This window comes from Neodiprion fabricii, chromosome 3 (assembly GCF_021155785.1).
Source record: "Neodiprion fabricii isolate iyNeoFabr1 chromosome 3, iyNeoFabr1.1, whole genome shotgun sequence".
Taxonomy (NCBI): Eukaryota; Metazoa; Arthropoda; class Insecta; order Hymenoptera; family Diprionidae; genus Neodiprion; species Neodiprion fabricii.
The window spans coordinates 38,275,849-38,295,941 of NC_060241.1; the positions used below are offsets into that span (position 1 = coordinate 38,275,849).

The 20,093-nt window shown below is 39.2% G+C and overlaps 1 protein-coding gene across 1 annotated transcript in view; it reads left to right on the plus strand.

Annotated features, from left to right (window-relative positions):
• Nucleotides 1-19,708, plus strand: part of LOC124177927 (ATP-binding cassette sub-family G member 4) — a 33,723-nt gene extending 14,015 nt beyond the window's left edge. Inside the window, exons 3-12 of the mRNA XM_046560895.1 lie at nt 7,573-7,811; nt 13,646-13,763; nt 13,880-14,069; nt 14,389-14,596; nt 14,676-14,852; nt 14,939-15,309; nt 15,531-15,699; nt 15,981-16,081; nt 16,182-16,337; nt 16,866-19,708. Coding sequence (XP_046416851.1) covers nt 7,573-7,811; nt 13,646-13,763; nt 13,880-14,069; nt 14,389-14,596; nt 14,676-14,852; nt 14,939-15,309; nt 15,531-15,699; nt 15,981-16,081; nt 16,182-16,337; nt 16,866-17,210 — 2,074 coding nt within the window. The 3' untranslated portion in view covers nt 17,211-19,708. The remainder of the gene's footprint in view (nt 1-7,572; nt 7,812-13,645; nt 13,764-13,879; nt 14,070-14,388; nt 14,597-14,675; nt 14,853-14,938; nt 15,310-15,530; nt 15,700-15,980; nt 16,082-16,181; nt 16,338-16,865) is intronic.
• Nucleotides 19,709-20,093: the final 385 nt, after the last annotated feature.

The window sequence follows — 20,093 nt, forward strand, 5'->3', positions numbered from 1 at the left end:
TCTTCTCTCTTTCAATCGCTTGGAGAGATAGTCTTCGATTCTCGCCTACAAACTGATTGCTTGGTGTTTTTAATGACTTTCTTAACTCGATAATTGGAAACCGATGGCTCGCTTTACGCGATAAGGGGTTCCCTCTTGTTGTTCCATTTCAGCAAAGTCTTTTCGTATCTTAGCACAGGTCTGTAAACAAATATTTTATTCCAGCTGCATCGGATGTTTTTGGTAAATGTTATATTTTCGAGTATGTTGAATCCAAGAATTACTTCCATTTCGCTAAATTACGTACAACATATTTGCAAAATACAAGGTGTTTGCATAAAAAAAAGTACAGCAATGACGAATAAACCACCATTTCATAACAATGAACTAAGCAATATTTCTTATAAAATTAAACAAAGAATTTCTTCGTGAAATGTATTTAACACTCCGTGTTCGTTTTTTTTTTTGCCTTTGAAACCTCTTCTTCTTCTCTTTGATACACGCTTCAGCTTTTCATTTTTGACTTTCCCTGTTTCTACATACTCTTGATTCTCCCTCCAATACATGTTAAAAGGAAGTAAGAAATCAATTTTGCATAAGATTTCTATAAACAAGAACAGGATACCAGATTTCGAGTTAAACGGGAATTTCACTCCAACGATAAGTGAGACTACAAACACGAGTTCAAGAAAAAACCTGACGCGATGGAATTTTCCGAGTAATTTTTCCGTTTTCAGTGTATAAAAGTCTATAACAAACGGTATAAGAAACCTGTGCAGCTTTTTGGACCAACATCCTGATCTCGGTGGAGATATTTTCACGTGCAAGCAACTCTTGAGATAGGAAAAAAGGGGCGTTCAATGGGAGAGGAGACTGTCACTTGTCAGCATCATCCGAAACAGAGATCGTCGATGTGGAGGGAAAAAGGGCAAAGGGAAAGAAGCGTATCCTCTTCATCGAACGATTGCCATCCGACCCGAATCTTGTAACAGTGCTCAAAGGCAAACCTTGGCGTGGCGTTATTGGCGCTACCAGAATGCCGTTTTCCCATTTTCAGAGAGTCGAATGCTTAATTTTCGAAATTAATTTCTAGACCGGTGACTCTTCGTCGGTTTCTACGATTCAAATGCTTGTAAATTAGGACACTCTTGCCACTCTTGATCTTGATGTGAGATCGCAAATTGGCTAGATTTTTCATGACTATACATACATATATGTATATTCAATTTTCGGCAAGGTTTATCCGGACTGCGTGATATATTTTTTGGCAACCGAACGTGTCTGATGTTAATTCTACTCCCATGCGTAAGGAAACGCGAAGAGAAGACGCTGAATATTTTATCAATGACTACGTATCTTGAAAAAATGAACTAAAAACTTACGCCACAGGTGTTAATCTTTTCTTATCGCGAAACTAATGCGGACGTATCAAGTGCGTGTCGGGTCGCGTTTCTAATTGATGCGAAGGCCGAGATCATCGCTTCGTTGATTCGAAATGATTCCGGAAACAATGAGATCGGAAGAATGGAAGTGAAGAAGATGAGAAAATTCAGCCTCTGATGAGTTTCTAAAAAGCTGCAGCAGCGAGACGATTCATTTAAAATCGCCTGAACGATACGAAGGCAGAAATAATCCGCTATCTGATAATCCGCCGTTAGGAATATCCGATCGGTGACTGACGTTAAATCGCAGATAGTGTAGCTTTTCGGGATCAAAGATCAACGATCCGAAGAAATTCTTCGCTGTTGTTTATCAGTTGCAGATCACTCTCGACGATCGATTTCAGGTTAGCTGCGATTATTTAAAAAGAAAGCTCGAAATTGCGATGAAAACTTTGCCGAGTTCGAAATTCTACACTCCCCCTCCTCCTCTCCTCGGTAAAAACTGAAAGAAAACATTATCCCGTTGCGACGAAGCTGTATTTCTTGCACGTTTATCACGTGACACAAGCGCGGTGAAAATGAAGCTGCAAGCTCAAAAATCCGGGGGCTGACACATGGGTTATTGATCAACGGAGCTTCTGTCCGCGGTTCGATAGCTGCCGGAGCTTACGTGACGTGAATTTAGACCGACGTTGGAGTAACGAAAGGTTAATTAATCGTTCCATCTGTGCGGGTAGGGTTTTGTTATATCATTAAACTTTTCAACCCCCGAAGCTAGGCTGCGAAGCTCGAGTTTTGGAAAAGCGAAGTCGGCGCTCCTGACGCAACTGCCGAATGACAACTTGACAAATTTGACATCGATCCATCGTTAACGTCGCGATCACGATCTACGAGTGGGTACATCGCGGGTTTCACAAGTCAATATTGGCCTATCTGTCAAGTGGCGATAAAAATTTGTACGAAATCGAATCGGACCGTCGGTGTGTCGATGGTCGAAGTCCCTTGCCGAGAGAGAAAGAGAGGGGAAAATAATTAAAAAGAATACAATGAAGAGAGGTTAATGCGATATACTAGCTGTGATCTCCCGTCATATTTCGATAATCGGTACTTCGATCCGATAAACGTGATCGGGAATCAATTTTGCAATCGTTTTAATCTTCCTCAGTATGCTCGCGAATTTTACGGAGTGAAGGGTGTTTCTTTCGTCTTTACGTGCTACTCTGGAAACCTAGAATTTATTGTCATGGGACACGATGATTTCGACTACCACAAACAGCTCAGGTGAGCCATCAACACTGTACTCACAGTTTTATCCATGGATAATGGATTTCGTAGCGAACGAGTTGGTGTTTTTTGCGGTGCACTGAGAGAAATTTTTAGTTCCGGTTACCACTCGTTCCTTAAATATTTTCATTTTTTACCGCAATCGAAAAATATAGTTGTAAGTAGAAAATGAAAATTGGTTTTCTAGCTGTTACCAGAAAGTCTGGTATCCGTCACTATTCTTTCTCATTGTGATCACTGTTGCTATATTTTCTTGCAACTGGTGCGAAAATTTAATGTTCGTGCAACGATAAATTGACGTCAAAGCCTTGTTTAACTAAAAAAGTAGAGTAAACCTTAAAAAGCGATTTTGCGTTGCAATAACCAAAAAAGGATCGACGATAGCGCAAAATCGTTAGGCGTACCTCGTTTTTCGTAAATCCAACAATATTCAAACAGTTTTTTTAACGATACCTGTTTTACTCAATTTTTCTAGTTCCCGTAACAAATAAAATTTTTCTCAGTGTGGTCCCCCAATTTTTAGAAGATTTATTCGGCTTATTGTCAATCAGGATAGTGATACTAAAACGAAAAGCAATCACTGTGAAAAAAATCTTCCATAATTTCGGTATTCGGTTAATCCTAGCTTTTATCAGCGGGAATTTTGTATCAGGTAGAAAGAATTCAAGATTGTAGATATCAGATTTCTCAATTCTGTAAAAAAAATCACGCGACATTGGTAACGCAAATTTTCAATGTTAAAAGCAGCGAAGTAATTCGTTGCTGCTTTTCGAATATTGCACAGCTATGCACGTGGACGTGAAGAGTAAAAATGAACCGTGTACGGCAAAAGCGTGCGACTCCGTTTTGAATTAAAATTCACCCCGAGTTCTCGGCTCGTGAATAATAACGAAAAGGATGCTCGTTTCTTCATTTTGTATGCCTAGACTGGAGAAAATAGAAGAAAGTAAAGTAAAGTCTGACGAGGATCCAACGGAATATATATTGTATGAATCTATGATCGTCTCTGCATCGATGTCGCGTAACTTCTACAGATAAGGGTTTATAAGGGGAAAAATTGCGAAAAAAAGGGGCGTCCAGAAGAAGGGAAGTGATTTTCTGGCCCTGTGAGGGGGCGCCTCTTTTTATATCCGTCATTAGAGAGCCGCTGATTAACGAACGAAAAACCCGCCAGGCTAGACGAATCCGGCGATTCGGTCCTTCGAGGGTTTAAAGAGAAATAAATCGATTTTCGTCTCGGATAATTATAATCGTCTGCAACGCGTTGCAGTTGACGCCCGATCGGGGATTCATTTTCGAGCTGATTTTTGTCCGCCAATTTGCTTTCTCCGCGATTAGGCGACACTGGCAGGTTGATAATTACTTCGCGCCTCTCAGACGACGGACGGATGCTCAGAGCGAATTTTCACCATCAGGATTCCAACGGATTTAAGGATCTACCAAACGTACAGTCCAGTCAAAGATGCGTGAGGACAAAAATGTTTATTTAATTTTTTCTTTTTCGTGAAACGATGAATTACAGCTACATCACCGTAATTATTGATGATTTTTAAGAGATCCCAGTGTCGAACAATTTCTAGAATGAAAAAATCGTTTCGTTTGATAAATTCTTTAGAAATCAAAAAATTCGCGTCTTTTGTTTGGCTAAAATCATTACAAATGATGAATAGTAAATCAATGCCTTGACAAAAAATACTTCACCGTTATCAAATATCTTATTTTATAAATTTATAGAAAATTCATTTACGAATAAAACGAGCCACAGTTTATTAAAATCGTTTTTACGAAGCGATTTTTTCACTGTAAAAATGATTCGATGATGCGATCTTTTCAAAGTTATAAACAATCCTGCTACCGAAGCTGAAATTTACGGTTTTTCTAAGTTTCAATGGGAGCTATTTCAATTCGATGAACTTCGGTTGCACTTTCAAACTTTCGATACATCGTGTTTCTGTCTTTACAGCTTTTCAACTTAACTCTACATTTGATACATTCTTGAGCGCACGAAAATCAGCTGCAGCTCCTTGCCAGATAACCGCTTTAAATTTCGGATGGAAATATTCGCGAGCTGTAGATCTGAGGCCGATAACGTCGAACTTGACGAACCAAATCGCGAGACTTGATCTCCCGCTAATTACCCAACTGCAAATAATCCGTAATCGGTTGGCAGGCTAAGGCCAAGATAGAAATACGATCGACGGATACGATCGCGAAAATTGTGCGAACCGCCTCGTCGATTCGTTGGCAAAATTTCAACAGGATATAATCAGCCGATTGCCAAAATAAGTTTTACAACACCCGAAAAAGCCCCAACCCTCCTCCCCTGTCGTACATAATTTTCTCACGATGCTAATTTGACAAAGCCAGACGCGCAATGCATTCGCCATTTCTCTAAACCCCGAATTGCGAATGGCCAATTTCCTCCCTCGCAACTCGGCGAACGCTGCCTTGCCCACGACGACACACGGAGAAAATAAAAAGTCTCAGGGTGAAAAAGCGCGGCGAGCTTCCCTCGCCGAAATTAGAACAGCTCGATACGAACGGCTTTACACGAGATCGCCGTACAGAAACGAACCTTCCGTTCGAATCGTAGCGAAATAACATCCGCACGGTGATTTTAGCGTTAATGTGTCGGTAAAACAGAGCGGGGATGTTTTAGATGTTTTATAGACTTGGGGTGTTTCAGCAAAAATTAATTTACGATTTTCCACCGTGGCACCCCCTAAAAAGTTTTTTTTAGTTCAGAAGAAAGATTCTGTAAAAAGATGGGCCTTGTACGTTATCTGAAAGATCGCGCTCATTCGATTATTCACCTTTTTTTACACATTTTTTTGAATTCGTAAAGAAACACGATGTAGCATTTCAATTATTATTTCTTTCCTCACATTTATATTCAACGCAAAGATCACTATCCGTGACGCAACGATGTATCGACCGGGAATCTTATTCTCCTCTAAATTAAAAGTTCGCGTTGAATTGCAACTATTCCATCAGATTGAATTAGTAATTAAAAATTCGTCAGAGATACGCTGCTCAAATGTCAACCGGGGACTCGATATTACAATTGTGGGTCTTCTGTGTGACGTAAATTGATATTGCGATCGATACATATGTAAGCGATGAAAAGAAATTTATTCACGATACTTCATAAATTTAAAAAAAATTTATAAAACTGAAACATCAACTGAGCGCGATCTTCCACATAACGTTGATCCCTCATCCTTTGACAGAATCTTTCTTTCAGCCTGAACAAACTTTTTAGGGGGTGCCATGGTGGAAAATCACAAATTATTTTTTTCCGAAATACCCTATCGAACGTATAAGAGAGCAATGATTTCATCTTCTCGTTGAATTCGACAACGAGCACGAAATCCGCGCAGAATCGAGCGCTACGAATTCGCGATCGAGAATCGCGAAGAGGCGCAGAATCGGGGTAAAAAGTACGATCGTAGTAAGCAGCTTTCGGCCGTTATACAAAGCATCGGGTTCTTTTGTAGGTCGCGAAAATCGATAACCCTTGCAGTTTTCCACGTCCAGTAATAACAGTCGCTGATATTGCAACGTATCGGGCTTTACTGTCGTTTATGCGGCAAATCCTTCGGCCGCATAACGTGGCTCCGTTTTTTATTGCCGCGTTTATCGCAGAAAACGATGACGATCGTGTCTGTGATAATTTACACGCCGCTACCGATGATCAGGATTTAAAGTCGTTGAATCAAATTTAGTCGAGGTGGCATCAGCACGAAATCATTAAAAGTAAAACACGGCAAAATTCGAATGAATTAAATTGGAACAGACAATTTTGCATTTGCGTGTGCAAAACTTTGAATAAAACAATCGGCAGAGTTCGAGGCTATGAGAGAATTTTCAAACGAGTTCTCTGGGGCGCGTGACTAAATCAACTCCCCACCCTTTTTGTGTACAACACTGCGATGTGCGCAAAACAGCGCTGATGGAGACTTCACATAAAAAATCATTGCGTAGAAACGGAGATATCGATTCGAATAACTGGAAAAAATTCTGGGATACATACTCTTTGACTATGATTTATCACGGCAAGTTAGCTATCTTTGGCAAAACGGATCAGTCTACTCAAAAAATTATAACTAACTGAATTTTTTATATTTTGAGCTAAAAATTGACCGAGTAACTCTCGAGAGACAGATTTTTAAGAAAAAAAGCTTTGGAGGTACTGCGCGATGAAAAAACGGTATTTTTATGAACGTGTGAAGTTGGATTTTTGGATAAAGAGGGAATCAAAGATTCTTATAATTTTTCATCACTCATCTCGCATCAAATCAGATTATTTTCGATATTTTTCATACGGAACATCCCGTGGGTTTATTTCGACCCCGGTGTGAAGCGTAAGGGTTAATAAGTATTGATTTTCTTGTTTTAATGTCTAAAATTGTATTGGTTTAAATATTGTCTAGGTTCTGCTCTGACCTCCACAGTAATAATGACTATTTTTGCCCGATCAATCGAGTATAATCGATTATTTTTCAAAATCAATCTGTTTATGTTTTTGACTCCCATGAACGATGCGATACAATATCAATTTATGCGATCAAAGTATCAATTATTACAATTGTCGTATTTACTACGTACCTCTACGATAATAATTAGTGAAAGACAAATAAACGTTTCAAATGAAACTATAAATTATCAAAAAACTCTTCCGCCATTCAGACTTTGTACTGAAATTTACGACTTTTGCAAAAACCGTGGTTTCAAATGCACCGTTTCAAATAAATACGAAACAATCAACGAACCGATTAATTTTCCTGTTCGATTATTTTTTTCAACTCTTAATTTTTCGTGGCCATCGCCACTCCACGTAATTCGTCCTTTTACGACGTAGCCACCTTAAATCGCTATTTTCCAAATTTCCCATCAAACTTCAAGTCTGCTCCATTGTTTCTTCCAGGGGATCTCAGAACAACATTCACTGCAGCTGCAACGGGACATCGACAAACGGAGCCGTGGCTACTGTGGCCACTGGCGGAGTCCTGGCGCGAAAAGTGCCCAATCACAGCGGAGCGAGTCCTGGCAGCCAGGGAAATGGCAAACGGCCCGCCGTTTCCCTGACGCATCTTCCAAAGCGGCCACCCGTCGACATAGAGTTCAAGAATTTGGCCTACAGCGTTTCCGAAGGGAGAAAGAGAGGTTGGCTCGTTGTCAGACATTTTTTAACAAACTCAATCTCATCTCATTCGCGTCAGAAATTTTTGACTCCGCAATTGTTGATCTTTTTCCATATTTTATACGTGCTGATAGTTCGGTAAATTTTTAGGATCCTGCTTGGTCGAAAAACAATTAGTTAATTAATAAATTGTCACGATTCGTGTACCGGGAAAAATTGGGTGGGGTACAAAAATGCGAAGGATCAAGAGACGAGATGAAATCCCAAGTCAAACTACCGACACTTAAAAACGTCGTTAGGACCGTAAATGCGAAAAGATGACTTGCAGAAAAATAAAAATTGAAAATGCGAGAGTGTAAATAAATTTATAGCGGAATTTCTTTTTTTTTTTGTTTTTCGAGAATGGCCAAGGTTACAAAGGGGAGAATATTGAATTGCGAAAATATCTAGGAGTAAAAAATTCGACTTTTTAAATGTCAAACCTGAATTTACAGAAAAATGAGGTACGAGTTACTATTTTGCACGATTACAGCTTTCAATGCTACATTTTGTAGTAATTCTATAACGCGAGATCAGTTTTTTCGATTCACTGTATTCTTTCAGTTAAACAAGGCGTTTTTTTTTATCAATTCATCGTTGCTCCGACATCAAATTTTTGCAACGGTTAAAATAAAATACAGGCTGATACTTGTATTCTTATCTTCGACTCGACGCGATATTAGCTACAGCAAGCAGATGTAGAATTAAGAATAATCTTACACCTCTGAAATAACTTGCCGAATGAACCAAGTTCCATCAACTCGTCTTAGAAAAACCTGCAGCTAAAATACCGAATTACGATTCTCTTTCCATTTTCATACAAAGAAGTTCCACGCTATTTGCAAAAACGTCGAATTGTCTAACGGCCTGATCTATCATACGACGGAATATCGTCGAATCAGGTCATTGAGGTAAATATTTATAATTCACGAAGAGCGCGGGTCGATCGATCGTAATCGGCGATTCCATACAAACCGAGACGAAACGCCGAGTGGAATGGTTCGCTTCTGAGTTCACGCAGCGAAAGGTCAACCATTTGAATTACAATAAGGGAGGAGGCCGTTCGTTTATCTCGTCAACGAGTTTGCCGTTCTTATATTCATTCCAGAAAATTAGGGCCAGTTTAAAACCGCCGTGCCCACTCCTGCAATCATTATCGATTAGGGGCAATTTATAACTTCGATAACATCAGGGCGTTGAACTTTCCAATCGATCGATTTACATTTTTAAATCACGCCGTTCCAACTTTTCCAGCAACCTTTCAACCTGTCAAAAATTAATATAACAACGGACTGTAATGAAAATAGAATTAAATAAAAATCCTAACGGATGTGTAACACTGAGAAAAATTTCATTTGTTACAGTAACTAGAAAATTTCAGTAAAACCGGTATCGTTAAAAAAACGAGGTACGCCTAACAGCTAGAAAACTAATGTTCATATTCTACCTAGAACTATATTTTTCGATTGTGGTAAGAAATGAAAATAGTTGAGGACTGAGCGGTAACCGGAAATAAAAATTTCTCTCAGTGAAGAAACCGACACGTTCCCCGGAAGTTCTGGCGACTGAAATTTGGCGTTTCGCGTTCAAAAAAATTGGCTCGAAACTGCGGGGACAGGTTTGACCCAGTTGGCAGCTGAACCGAGTCCTGCGGTGTTTCATAAACCAGTTCAAGCTGCGACAAGACGGAAAAAATGCAGCCAGAACGGTCTTACAAAACGTGTCACCGTGCAATATCCTTGTTCAGTCTGTCAGGAAGAGATCCTGCAAGGTTAAGCGGTTATGGCTATTCAGCAACGTGAAAAAATGGGTACTTTCGACGATTCTTTTGTTTTTTCCTATGTATTTTATAAAACAAATGATACCAAGTTATTACACGATGTATTAACTTTATTTGACAAAAGATAAGAAAAAAAAAATAAAATATATATATATACATATACATACAGTGCTTTGCGGTAACTATCGTAACTTTGTACTGGTTAATCTAAAATCAATCAAACAAAGAAAAATCAATGGTTTAATATTTGATCTAGTGCCTGATCGTATCCTTTTTTTTTTTTTATTTTTGATATTTTATTTGCGAACTTTTAACGGAAAAAGCGCTGGTTTGTTGCTTCGTCTGATCAAAAAAAATCAAAAAAATCCTCCGATCAGGCACGAGTTTTTTATGCCTGCAATAAACTGTATGAATTTCATTTAAATCCATCGAGTGATTTTTAAATTACAGTGGTCACAGCAAATCACTACTCGTGGAACGGGTTACAATAAATAAGGCGACAACTTAGTCCACAAAGAATGTTTAGTTTTTTAATTATTTTTTTTGAAATCTTTGTAGAATAAAGTTAAAACACTGTATAACAACTTGAAATTATATTTTTTTTATAAAATACGTTGAACTACTGTGGAAAAAAAAAAAGAAAAAAAAATTGTTTCAAATACCCATTTTTTTCACGCCGATGAGTAGCCTTGACCCCTTAAGAACGAGCCAATAAATACCTCAGGGACAAATTACCGGATCCTTCGAACGCCACGGAAATTCGCAAACTATGCATCGACAATGTTCTTCCATCGAGTCTTTCCCCACGACAAGAATTCTGTGACAAATTAGCGACGATTCGATGCAATATTCAGACATAATTTCGCAATTTCGTGACACCGGATAGCCGACCGTATTTTATTCACCCCTCAAAAGTTGACCGTCGAGAATGGTGGTTTTTGTCAAATAAGTTAAAAGATCGTAAAGGTCAAGGACACGTCACGAGCTCCCGTTTCTTCCCTGATCTAGAATTCAGGGAACGCACTTCGCAGACTGATCCTTCTGGCAAAATTGGCGCGAGAGTTGAATGCCGTAGTGGGTTAAAACTTTGCTCAAAGGATATCGGAACCGTTTCGAAATCCCTTCGCTGTTGCGCCCTTCGCTATTCTCAAAATTCGTACAGCCAGGCATTTTTCTTTTTCACCGCTACGAATAACTCGACGTGAATATTGCATCTCTGCTCCTGTCTCGCGGTGCTTTTATATCCCTACGTTTCTGCAACCTTGGTACTCTGAAAATATACCGCGACAAGGAATTTCGGATATTCTTTATACGTACGCGGCCGAGAAAAATTCCTCGGGTATATTCGAGTGTGTCCTTTCATGCTGACGATGACGGGGTAAGAATTTCCCTCAGGGTTGCGTATCTTAGTTTTTGTCCTTGCTAGGGAAATTCAGGCGGAAATTCCTGACTCCGTAATCAAAGAAGTTCGGTCGAAAAAATTCCCATCAGTTGACGAATTTTGCGAAGTTTTTTCAACGACCGATCGAACGAACTGGATTCGATTCAATTTACCTGAGCCTTTGAAACTGTTCAAAAAAAAGAAAAAAAAAGAAAAATACCTCGGATCTGCACTCTGCAGAAAAACGAAGATCAGACGGGCGGATTTTGGTAAATCGTATCTTAATTCGGGGTTAAATTCGCTCGGCGAACGTCGGCGCATAATTTTCGAGCAGATTAAAACGTAGGTTATAAAATAGCGTACTTAACGAGGGATGGGGAAAATTATTCGGCCTTTTAATTCAAGGACGAATCGAAAGGCTTTCGCCGATCGGTCAAGGTATCGACTTCGCGTTACGCCGACGGGGAATTCGCTCCAATAAGACGTCGTGGCTTCTTTGCGGCAGTACGTCGACTGTCCTCGTCTATGCAGACACACACAGACTCGGTGTGAACGACCTGCCCGAAAAAAATCGATACAAGTGTACCGAGAGAACGACATTTTCCTGCAGAAGCCGCGCAGATGCACGCGGACATGAACCGCCCGGTGCGCTTGCACCTAACGATCCCAACTCCGGGAAATTTCCCGACGCGCAGATGAAACGACGCTATTTTCGAACTTTTTTTCCGCAGAACCAAAGGAAGGATGGATTTTTTGCCAAATCCAAATAAAAAGAAAAAAAAAAAAACAAAACAAACTGAAAACAAATTTTTAGTCTCTTTGAAACAGGTTCGAAAGTTTCATTTCGGTATAAAAATACGCCCGTTAAAATTTCAGCTCTTAATATTAACATTGAGAGGCTGCGTATCGCACTTTCCTATTTTCTATATGTATAAGAATGACACGTAGAAAATCGTTTTTGTTCCTTCTGATTTTTATTACTAGCTAACGACGCGTCGTACGGAAGATTCACTTACTTATTTTTGTAGAGAATTCAACGCTCTTCAAAAAAGGTCTCTTATTATTTTCTGATAAATTCACTCGTTCAAAAGTTATTCAATTAAATAAATTTAACTTTGACATTGAAGCACCGTTAATGTGCAATTGCGATTCGGTCAATTTTGACCGACTCAAATTTAGAGAGTGATCGGAGAACGATTTGCATCAACAATTAGTTATTCAAATTACGAACAAAAATTCGTGATCATCGGATTGTTGGCAAAAAAAAAGAAAAATGGAAATAAAAAAAAAATTCAAATCAGTCAAATTATTAATTCAAATAACGATAGCAATCCTATATTTATACACCGAGGAAAAAGTTGAGGAAAAATATTAAAAAAGCAATAAGTGAAAATCAACTTGTTTCACCTTGAGAAATCTTTTCCTGTAACTGTATATATTATATATAAATATACGAAATGACAAGTTGTTTCGTTGAATTGTCAAGGTTTCCTTTGATCCGAAAAAACAAATTAAATTTGGACTGGAACGAAGTATTTTGCATTGTCATAAATTTAGAAGAAACACGAAAAAATAAACCTTCTTTTCCGTAAAGAAATTGATTTAAAGTAATCAATATTTATTGCAGTCAAGTAAATATTTTGTCAGTTTAATCTACGTTCGTTATATAATTCATAATCGTACGAAACATTACACCGGAAGCCAGTAATATATTCGTTTCATCAGATCAATTAGTTTTCTCAATCCAACTGAATAATTCTTTCCTTCGGTAAATTAGAATTTTATCAACGACTTCTCTGAACCGAATAAACGCAAGTGAGGTGAATATTTTTTTCACTTATTGTTTACTTCCAAGAAATGAAAAATATTCATAAAATAAGACAGAAAGGAAAAATTTTTGCATCGAATTACAAGTTGAAAAATAATTCTTCGAATCAAGAGTAAATTGACTAAATAAAGTAACCAACAATTTTGCCAAGGGAAAAAAACCAAAAAAAAAAGAAAAGAAAAGAAAACCTTGATGATACAAATGCGGAAAATAAATCTTCGTGTAATATTAGAATACGGATCGACACGCGATGTACGAAGTTACCGTCGAGCAAGGCTACTGCTGGGGATAAGTTGAAGTCGAAGGAACGTCTGTAATATGCATGAAGCTAGAGTTTACAATATTTATGGCCAGCCGGCGAAGTTGTCGATGTGTATCGTCTACACGAAAGCGTACGAGAAGTTTGTGTAAAGTTTCGTTTAAAAATCCAACGAAAAATCTTGCGGTCGCTCTACCGACGCTGATCTGTAAAATTCAGAGTTCCCCGAACTCTGCGCTCGATTGCTTTGCAAGAAGGCCACATTGCGTGGAGGATAATTGCGACCGGTCGGAGAAACGGAAAATTTGATCAATTTGAAACGAGCTTATCTTTCCGCAACCCAATTGAAAAGCAGAAGAAAAAGAAAAGACAAAAAAATTGAAATAAAAATATTAAAAGGCATTTTCAAATCGATCCAATGGATCCAAATTGCCATGCTTTCTTTATTTCCTCACAAACTTCTCGTGCATTGATAATTATTAATACACAGTTTTAACGACCGTTCAAATTGATGTTAAAAACAGAGAGAGAGAGAGAGAAGAAAAAACTTGATCTTCGTTTCTGTTTCAGGATACAAGACTATATTGAAATGCGTGAACGGAAAATTCAGATCGGGAGAGTTGACGGCGATCATGGGACCGTCCGGGGCAGGAAAAAGCACCCTGATGAACGTCCTAGCTGGATACAAGTGAGTCCTTGAGGTCTAGTAGTCCCGAATCTGGACGCTAATCGTTCGGCTCATCGGTTCGTAAATTTCCGGTGAATATATTTCTCCACCAGCTGAATGTTGCGTCTCAATTCCAGGACCTCGCACCTCAGCGGTTCGGTGCTGATAAACGGAAAGGACAGGAACCTTAGAAGATTTCGAAAGATGTCCTGCTACATCATGCAGGACGATCGTCTGCTCCCTCATCTGACCGTTTACGAGGCGATGACGGTCTCCGCTAACTTGAAACTAGGAAAGGACATCAGTGCCGTGTCTAAGAAAGTAGTGGTAGGTTTTATATCCTCGTTTAACTCTTTGATTTATGCTGGAACCACCATTTTGAATTTACGAATTTCGAGTTCAGACTCGTTATCAGCGACTCCAAAAACCGTGCAATACAAAGTTTCTTCAAAATGAAGTGACCTTTTGAATTTATGTCCTCCATATCGGACCCACCATTTTGAGTTTTCGAATTTCGAGTTCAGACTCGTGATCAGCGAGCTCGGAAGCTCACGAAGACAAAATTTCGAGTGAATCGCATGAAAGGAAAAATGTACGTACGGAAGGGTTAAGAGTAAACGGAAGCTAACCTCACCTTTTTCCGTAGATCGCAGAGATCATCGAAACCCTCGGGCTCAGCGACGCGAGCAACACTCAGACCCACAGCCTCAGCGGAGGCCAGCGAAAAAGACTGTCAATCGCCCTGGAGCTGGTCAACAATCCCCCGGTTATGTTCTTCGACGAGCCGACTTCCGGCCTCGACAGTTCGTCCTGCTTTCAGTGTCTCAGCTTACTCAAGTCCCTGAGCAGAGGAGGTAAGGTCGAAAACGTGAGGAAGTCGATAATGACGCACTCTGGTAATCGTAAGCTTGAAAAACACCGTTCGTCCACCAGGTAGGACGATAATCTGCACGATCCATCAGCCCAGCGCGAGGCTATTCGAGATGTTCGACAACTTGTACCTCCTGGCCGAGGGACAGTGCATATATCAAGGAAACGTCGGGGGTTTGGTGCCCTTCCTCTCATCGATGTGCCTCGACTGTCCGAGCTACCACAACCCGGCCGATTACGGTAGGTCGAATAATACGTCGCGAAGTCAAAGTCAGACTGTCGAGAGACGTTCGTAGCTAACCGATTTTTCTCCTTTTCTCGACCAGTAATGGAGGTGGCATGTGGCGAGCATGGGGAGTGCGTTCACAAGTTGGTCATGGCGGTGAACAACGGGAAGTGCAACAACTACCAGCATCATCAGGCTGCTCTGGCCGCTGCTCAGACGGTGTCGAACGACATTGCGAAAAAATCACCACCCCAAGAACAGACCAAGCCCACCGACGCCCCGGCGCTCGTTCCAAACGGGGTTGCAAAAACACCGGGTGGACCGACTGTGATAAACGTACCTGTTTCCTGCACGACGTCCCTCCTGGACAGTGCCGAAAGCATAGAGCAGAAGGTTGGCTTTCCGACGAACGGATGGTTGCAGTTTTGGATATTGCTCAAACGGACCTTCCTGTCACAGATCAGAGACATGGTGCGTATTCCATTCGTACAGGATGATTTGCTTTTTTACAACCCTGAGCTGCAACTGCAGCACCGTTTTATACACTAAATTATGTCCTCGTGGAACTTGAGAGGTGTGATGTTCCACTGACAATAACGATTCGTTGCCTTCGATGTCCCGATGCGTTTTCTACCAGTTCAGTGCACCAAGAGCTCGACATTCGTGTAGCTGGACTTTTGTCTTGTTCGCAGACTTTAACAAGAGTAAGGCTGATTTCACACATAATCGTTGGGTTTCTGATCGGTGCTATTTACTACGACATTGGAAACGAGGCCTCGAAAGTTATGAGCAACGCTGGATGCGTTTTCTTCACTGTCATGTTCCTCATGTTCACCGCTATGATGCCTACTATTCTCACATGTGAGTACGATAGAGTTGATTTCCCATCGAGCATTCGGATGTATCTGTCTCAATGCTGTACTCTCAATCAGACTTATCGTATGGTTGAAATTCTACAATTCTGCCAACTCTTTGGTCTGATAAGGATGATAAGGTTCTTTCAACGAGTTACGCATTCTTTGACGAATGAACGAAAGAAGAAAACGAATCTTGGTAGAATGAGAGAGCGACAGTCGCAGTGATCAGACGATCAATATTTTTCGATGTCGTAAATTATCGATAACCTCTGTTTACCGTTTCAGTCCCCATAGAAATGGCGGTGTTTGTAAGGGAGCATCTGAACTACTGGTATTCACTCAAGGCGTTTTACTTCGCGAGATCTCTGGCGGATTTACCTTTTCAAGTAAGAAAAAAACAAAAAGAAACAGTCCAACTTAAACAATAATCATCTTCATCCGTGCTTTGTTCCCAACGCTTACTTAACGACACCTTTCACTTCACAGATCGTCTACTCAATTGCTTACGTTATGATAGTGTACTTCATGACGTCTCAGCCTCTCGACGCTCGGAGATTTCTAATGTACCTGACCATTTGCATCCTGACATCGTTGGTCTCTCAGTCGATCGGCTTGTTAATTGGGGCCGCGATGAGCGTAGAGGTGAGTCACATCTTCACTGTAGTTAAAAAAAAGAGGTTTAAAAAAATCTCCTGCCTTCGACTAATCAACCCGTTCTTCTTTAACGCTCGACTTAATACACTCTGTATTCGGAACGGAGAGGAAATTGTCACAGTGATCTGAAAAATTAAATGTTGACCTCCAGAGAATAACATCCATTCTTCATTTTCACATCGATGGATAAATATTCTATCCAACGATATCTGGAGAACCAATAACCGGATATAATCTTTTTAGTCTCAGAATCGCGCGCGGCTCATCCTGACCTAAATCTGATACTATTTTGATTGCAAAAGTAGCCTGAGCAGTTCCTGAAATACTTGTAAAAAGTTAATAATTTTTCCGTCTAAAAATAAATCGAAAATCGAAGAACCGATTGAGATGAAACTTGGCCCGCTTTCTTGTCGTCGTCGAACTTGAAGCCCGTCAAACTTTGACAAAAATTGCTCTGTCCGCAACCTGCAGTCTTCGGCAAAAACGAACATCTTCAACGAACCCTTTTCATTTCAGAGCGGAGTGTTCATCGGCCCCGTGACGTCGGTGCCCATCGTCTTGTTTTCCGGTTTCTTCGTGAACTTCAACGCGATACCGGGTTACCTGAAATTCCTGTCATACGTGAGCTACATCCGGTACGGATTCGAGGGAGCGATGATATCGGTGTACGGTGATAACCGGGCGAAACTCAAGTGCTCGGAGGTCTATTGCCATTTCAAAAGTCCGAAAAAATTCCTCGAAGAAATGTCGATGCAGAACTCGGTCTACTGGGTGGACGTTGTGGCTCTGATCGGATTCCTCATAGGCCTAAGGATCGTGGCCTATTTCGTGCTGAGATTGAAGCTCAGATCTCTTCGTTGATCACTCGTCGTTACCGCGTTACGTTTTATCGACAATAACATATATTTTCATTTAGCAAATTTATCGTTTTTCACGGTCGTTTCATAACAAAACGCATGCACTCTGTCGCACCGAATCGATTCGCGTTTTGGTCGACCGGTACACACAATTTAATTCGCATGAATTACATTAACGAGCAGATCGTTAGACTCACGATCGGTTAATCTTTACGGGCTTTTTCTGTCGCTGGGTAAAAAAAAACATTAATTACCGAACACGGCGACTGCTGGAATGAAAACTCTGGGCTTTTGCGGTGGTTCGCTTAATTTTTACGATATTGTTTGAGGGAATGGCAAAGGGATCAGGAGTAAAGAGGAAGGCTGAGAGAGAGAGAGAGAGTTGAAGGGTGAGAGTAGAAAGGGAAGGAAACACGATTAACGGGACTTACGGAATTGAATTATTATTACGATATAAGATAGCCAACTCGATTCTGATACTTCGATGGCTTTTTAATGATACTCTCATTTTCATGTTACATTCGTACTGATCGATGTATAATCATCATCATATATATATATATAAAAAAAAAATAACGCGCGAAGTTTCAGCTATACACTGTATGATTATAAATAATGATAAGCTGAACTTTTGTTCAACGTTATATTATAAAACGGAACGGCGTATGGAAGATGCGACAACGTGATGAGAAATGTCGAGAAAGAAATAAAAATCCCGCATCATTAGTCGGCGGTTTTATACGAGAAAAAAAGAAGATAATATTACGGTAAGGAAGAGGGGTAAAAATACAGTAATATTGTAATAATAACGGTTGACGACGAGGAGTCACGAAACACTTAATGATTAAGTCATTTCTTTATTTTCATTATAGATACAAATTGGTCGTTCGCGTTTAATGATTGAGCGTGTAAATGCGACGTATTTATAAGTTGCCACGTTTTCACTGCCTGGTAAGCGTGTGTGGTAAATAAACATGGAAAACTTTGATTAAACAAAAATCACATAGGTATAATACATATGCTCCGTGTATATGTACGAAGATGTCGATCGTCATATACCTGTAATACAATACACCCTACACTCCGACGAAAAGTAGGAGAAAAAAAAAAAAAAAAAATCGTGCAGCAAATGCAATAATTTTCAGTAAGTTTCGCAAAAAATATTTCCAACTCAACCGGCAGATCCGTTTCTAGGGTTTAGATGATATTTTTTTTACTTAGTCGTTAAGAGGATTTTCGCTGCTGGTCACGAGCATATAAATCGGCAGCAACATCATCAGCCTGAACCGCGCTGTTTTGCTATGTGTATATAATACAATATAATAATATTATTATACGCATACCTTATTACGCGTCGGAGACTATTTGTATATCTATAGATACTGTATTATTATACATTCGGGGAACAATGATGGACTTGATATTTTAATTTTTATTTTTTATTCCTATTTAGCGGGATCTTGAAATCTGTTACATTATTGTTGTTTTCTTGTAGATTTCGTGTATGAGTTGCAGACTTTTTTTTTTGGGTTTTTGTGAGTATTGAATGTTGAGAGAGAGAGAGAGAGAGAATAAAGAAAGAAAAAATTATTCAAACATAGGATGTACGTAAGGGTTATAAACTACATCGACACGTTAGAAATTATTTTAATAAAATTTCATGGTAAATTCTACCTGTAAACATGTATATATATATATATATATACACACATTACGTATATGTATACATTGTTAGAATTAGATAATCGATATTAGGTAGCTAAGTCAATAATTATATTGTTAATTTACATTATTATGTTATAAAATAATGTGGTAGTACTTAAGTAATACAGGTACGATCATCATATGATAATAACGATAATATCTCGAATAGCCGAAATAACTCGCCAGGGATTTAGATTCCATTTAAAATTATACATTCTCCCTCCATATATACTTACACGTGTATACATGATATCATTATACATACATATATAGCGATGAAAAAACAGTTTGGAACCTTGTAATTTTCTGACCGGGCGTAGAGTTCACGGCCGGTGTGGCAGTTACAGTATATCGGAGAAATACTTTGCAGAGGCGGAACAAAAACGTTAAAAGGTGGGAAAAAAATACATTGAATAAAAAAAAAAAAAAAAAAAAATACAAGAAAAGAAAAATAAAAAGAAACGGTGACCCACATTACGAACACGGAGGTGTTAATTGTACCGTTACATCGCAACGTGACGCGTATGAAACACGTGTTAATTAATGTGTGTGTGTATCTATATAAATGCATACAAATATTAATTAAAATTCAGCAAGCACTCGAATCAATCTTACATTATATAATTCGCGTCGTAAATACCGATATTGTTCATCGCATTATTATCAAAATGTAACAGTATGACGGTAAGGTAGGTGTAAGGTTCTGTAAAAAGGGAAGAGAAAAAAAATCGTATGAAGGAAAATGCTAAAGTTAAAAAAAAAAAAAAAAAGAAAAAGAAAATGGAAATAAAATTAACAGTACATAAGAAATTCACACTTTGACCAATCAATCGTGGCTGCCACTTAAGCGTATGCTTTGTGCTATTACATATACGTGTATAGAGAGTCGATTAAATGCTGTGTAACTGTAAAAGCGAAATGTTGTTTGTTTGTTTCTTTAATTATTATCAATATTGTTCTTATTTTTCTTTTCGTGATTGCGAACGATCAAATCTTAGCGCGCGGCAAAATAACTTCATTATATGTACTTATAATAATAACTTACATAATAGTCTGATATCGTATCGCGTTACAAGATCGTTAACGGAGGTGAGGAAATTGGAAAGAATATAAGTGGAAAAAGCTTTGAAAGCAGCGTTATAAAGAGCGAGATGCTTGTGACTTTAATTTATTGTACGAGCAT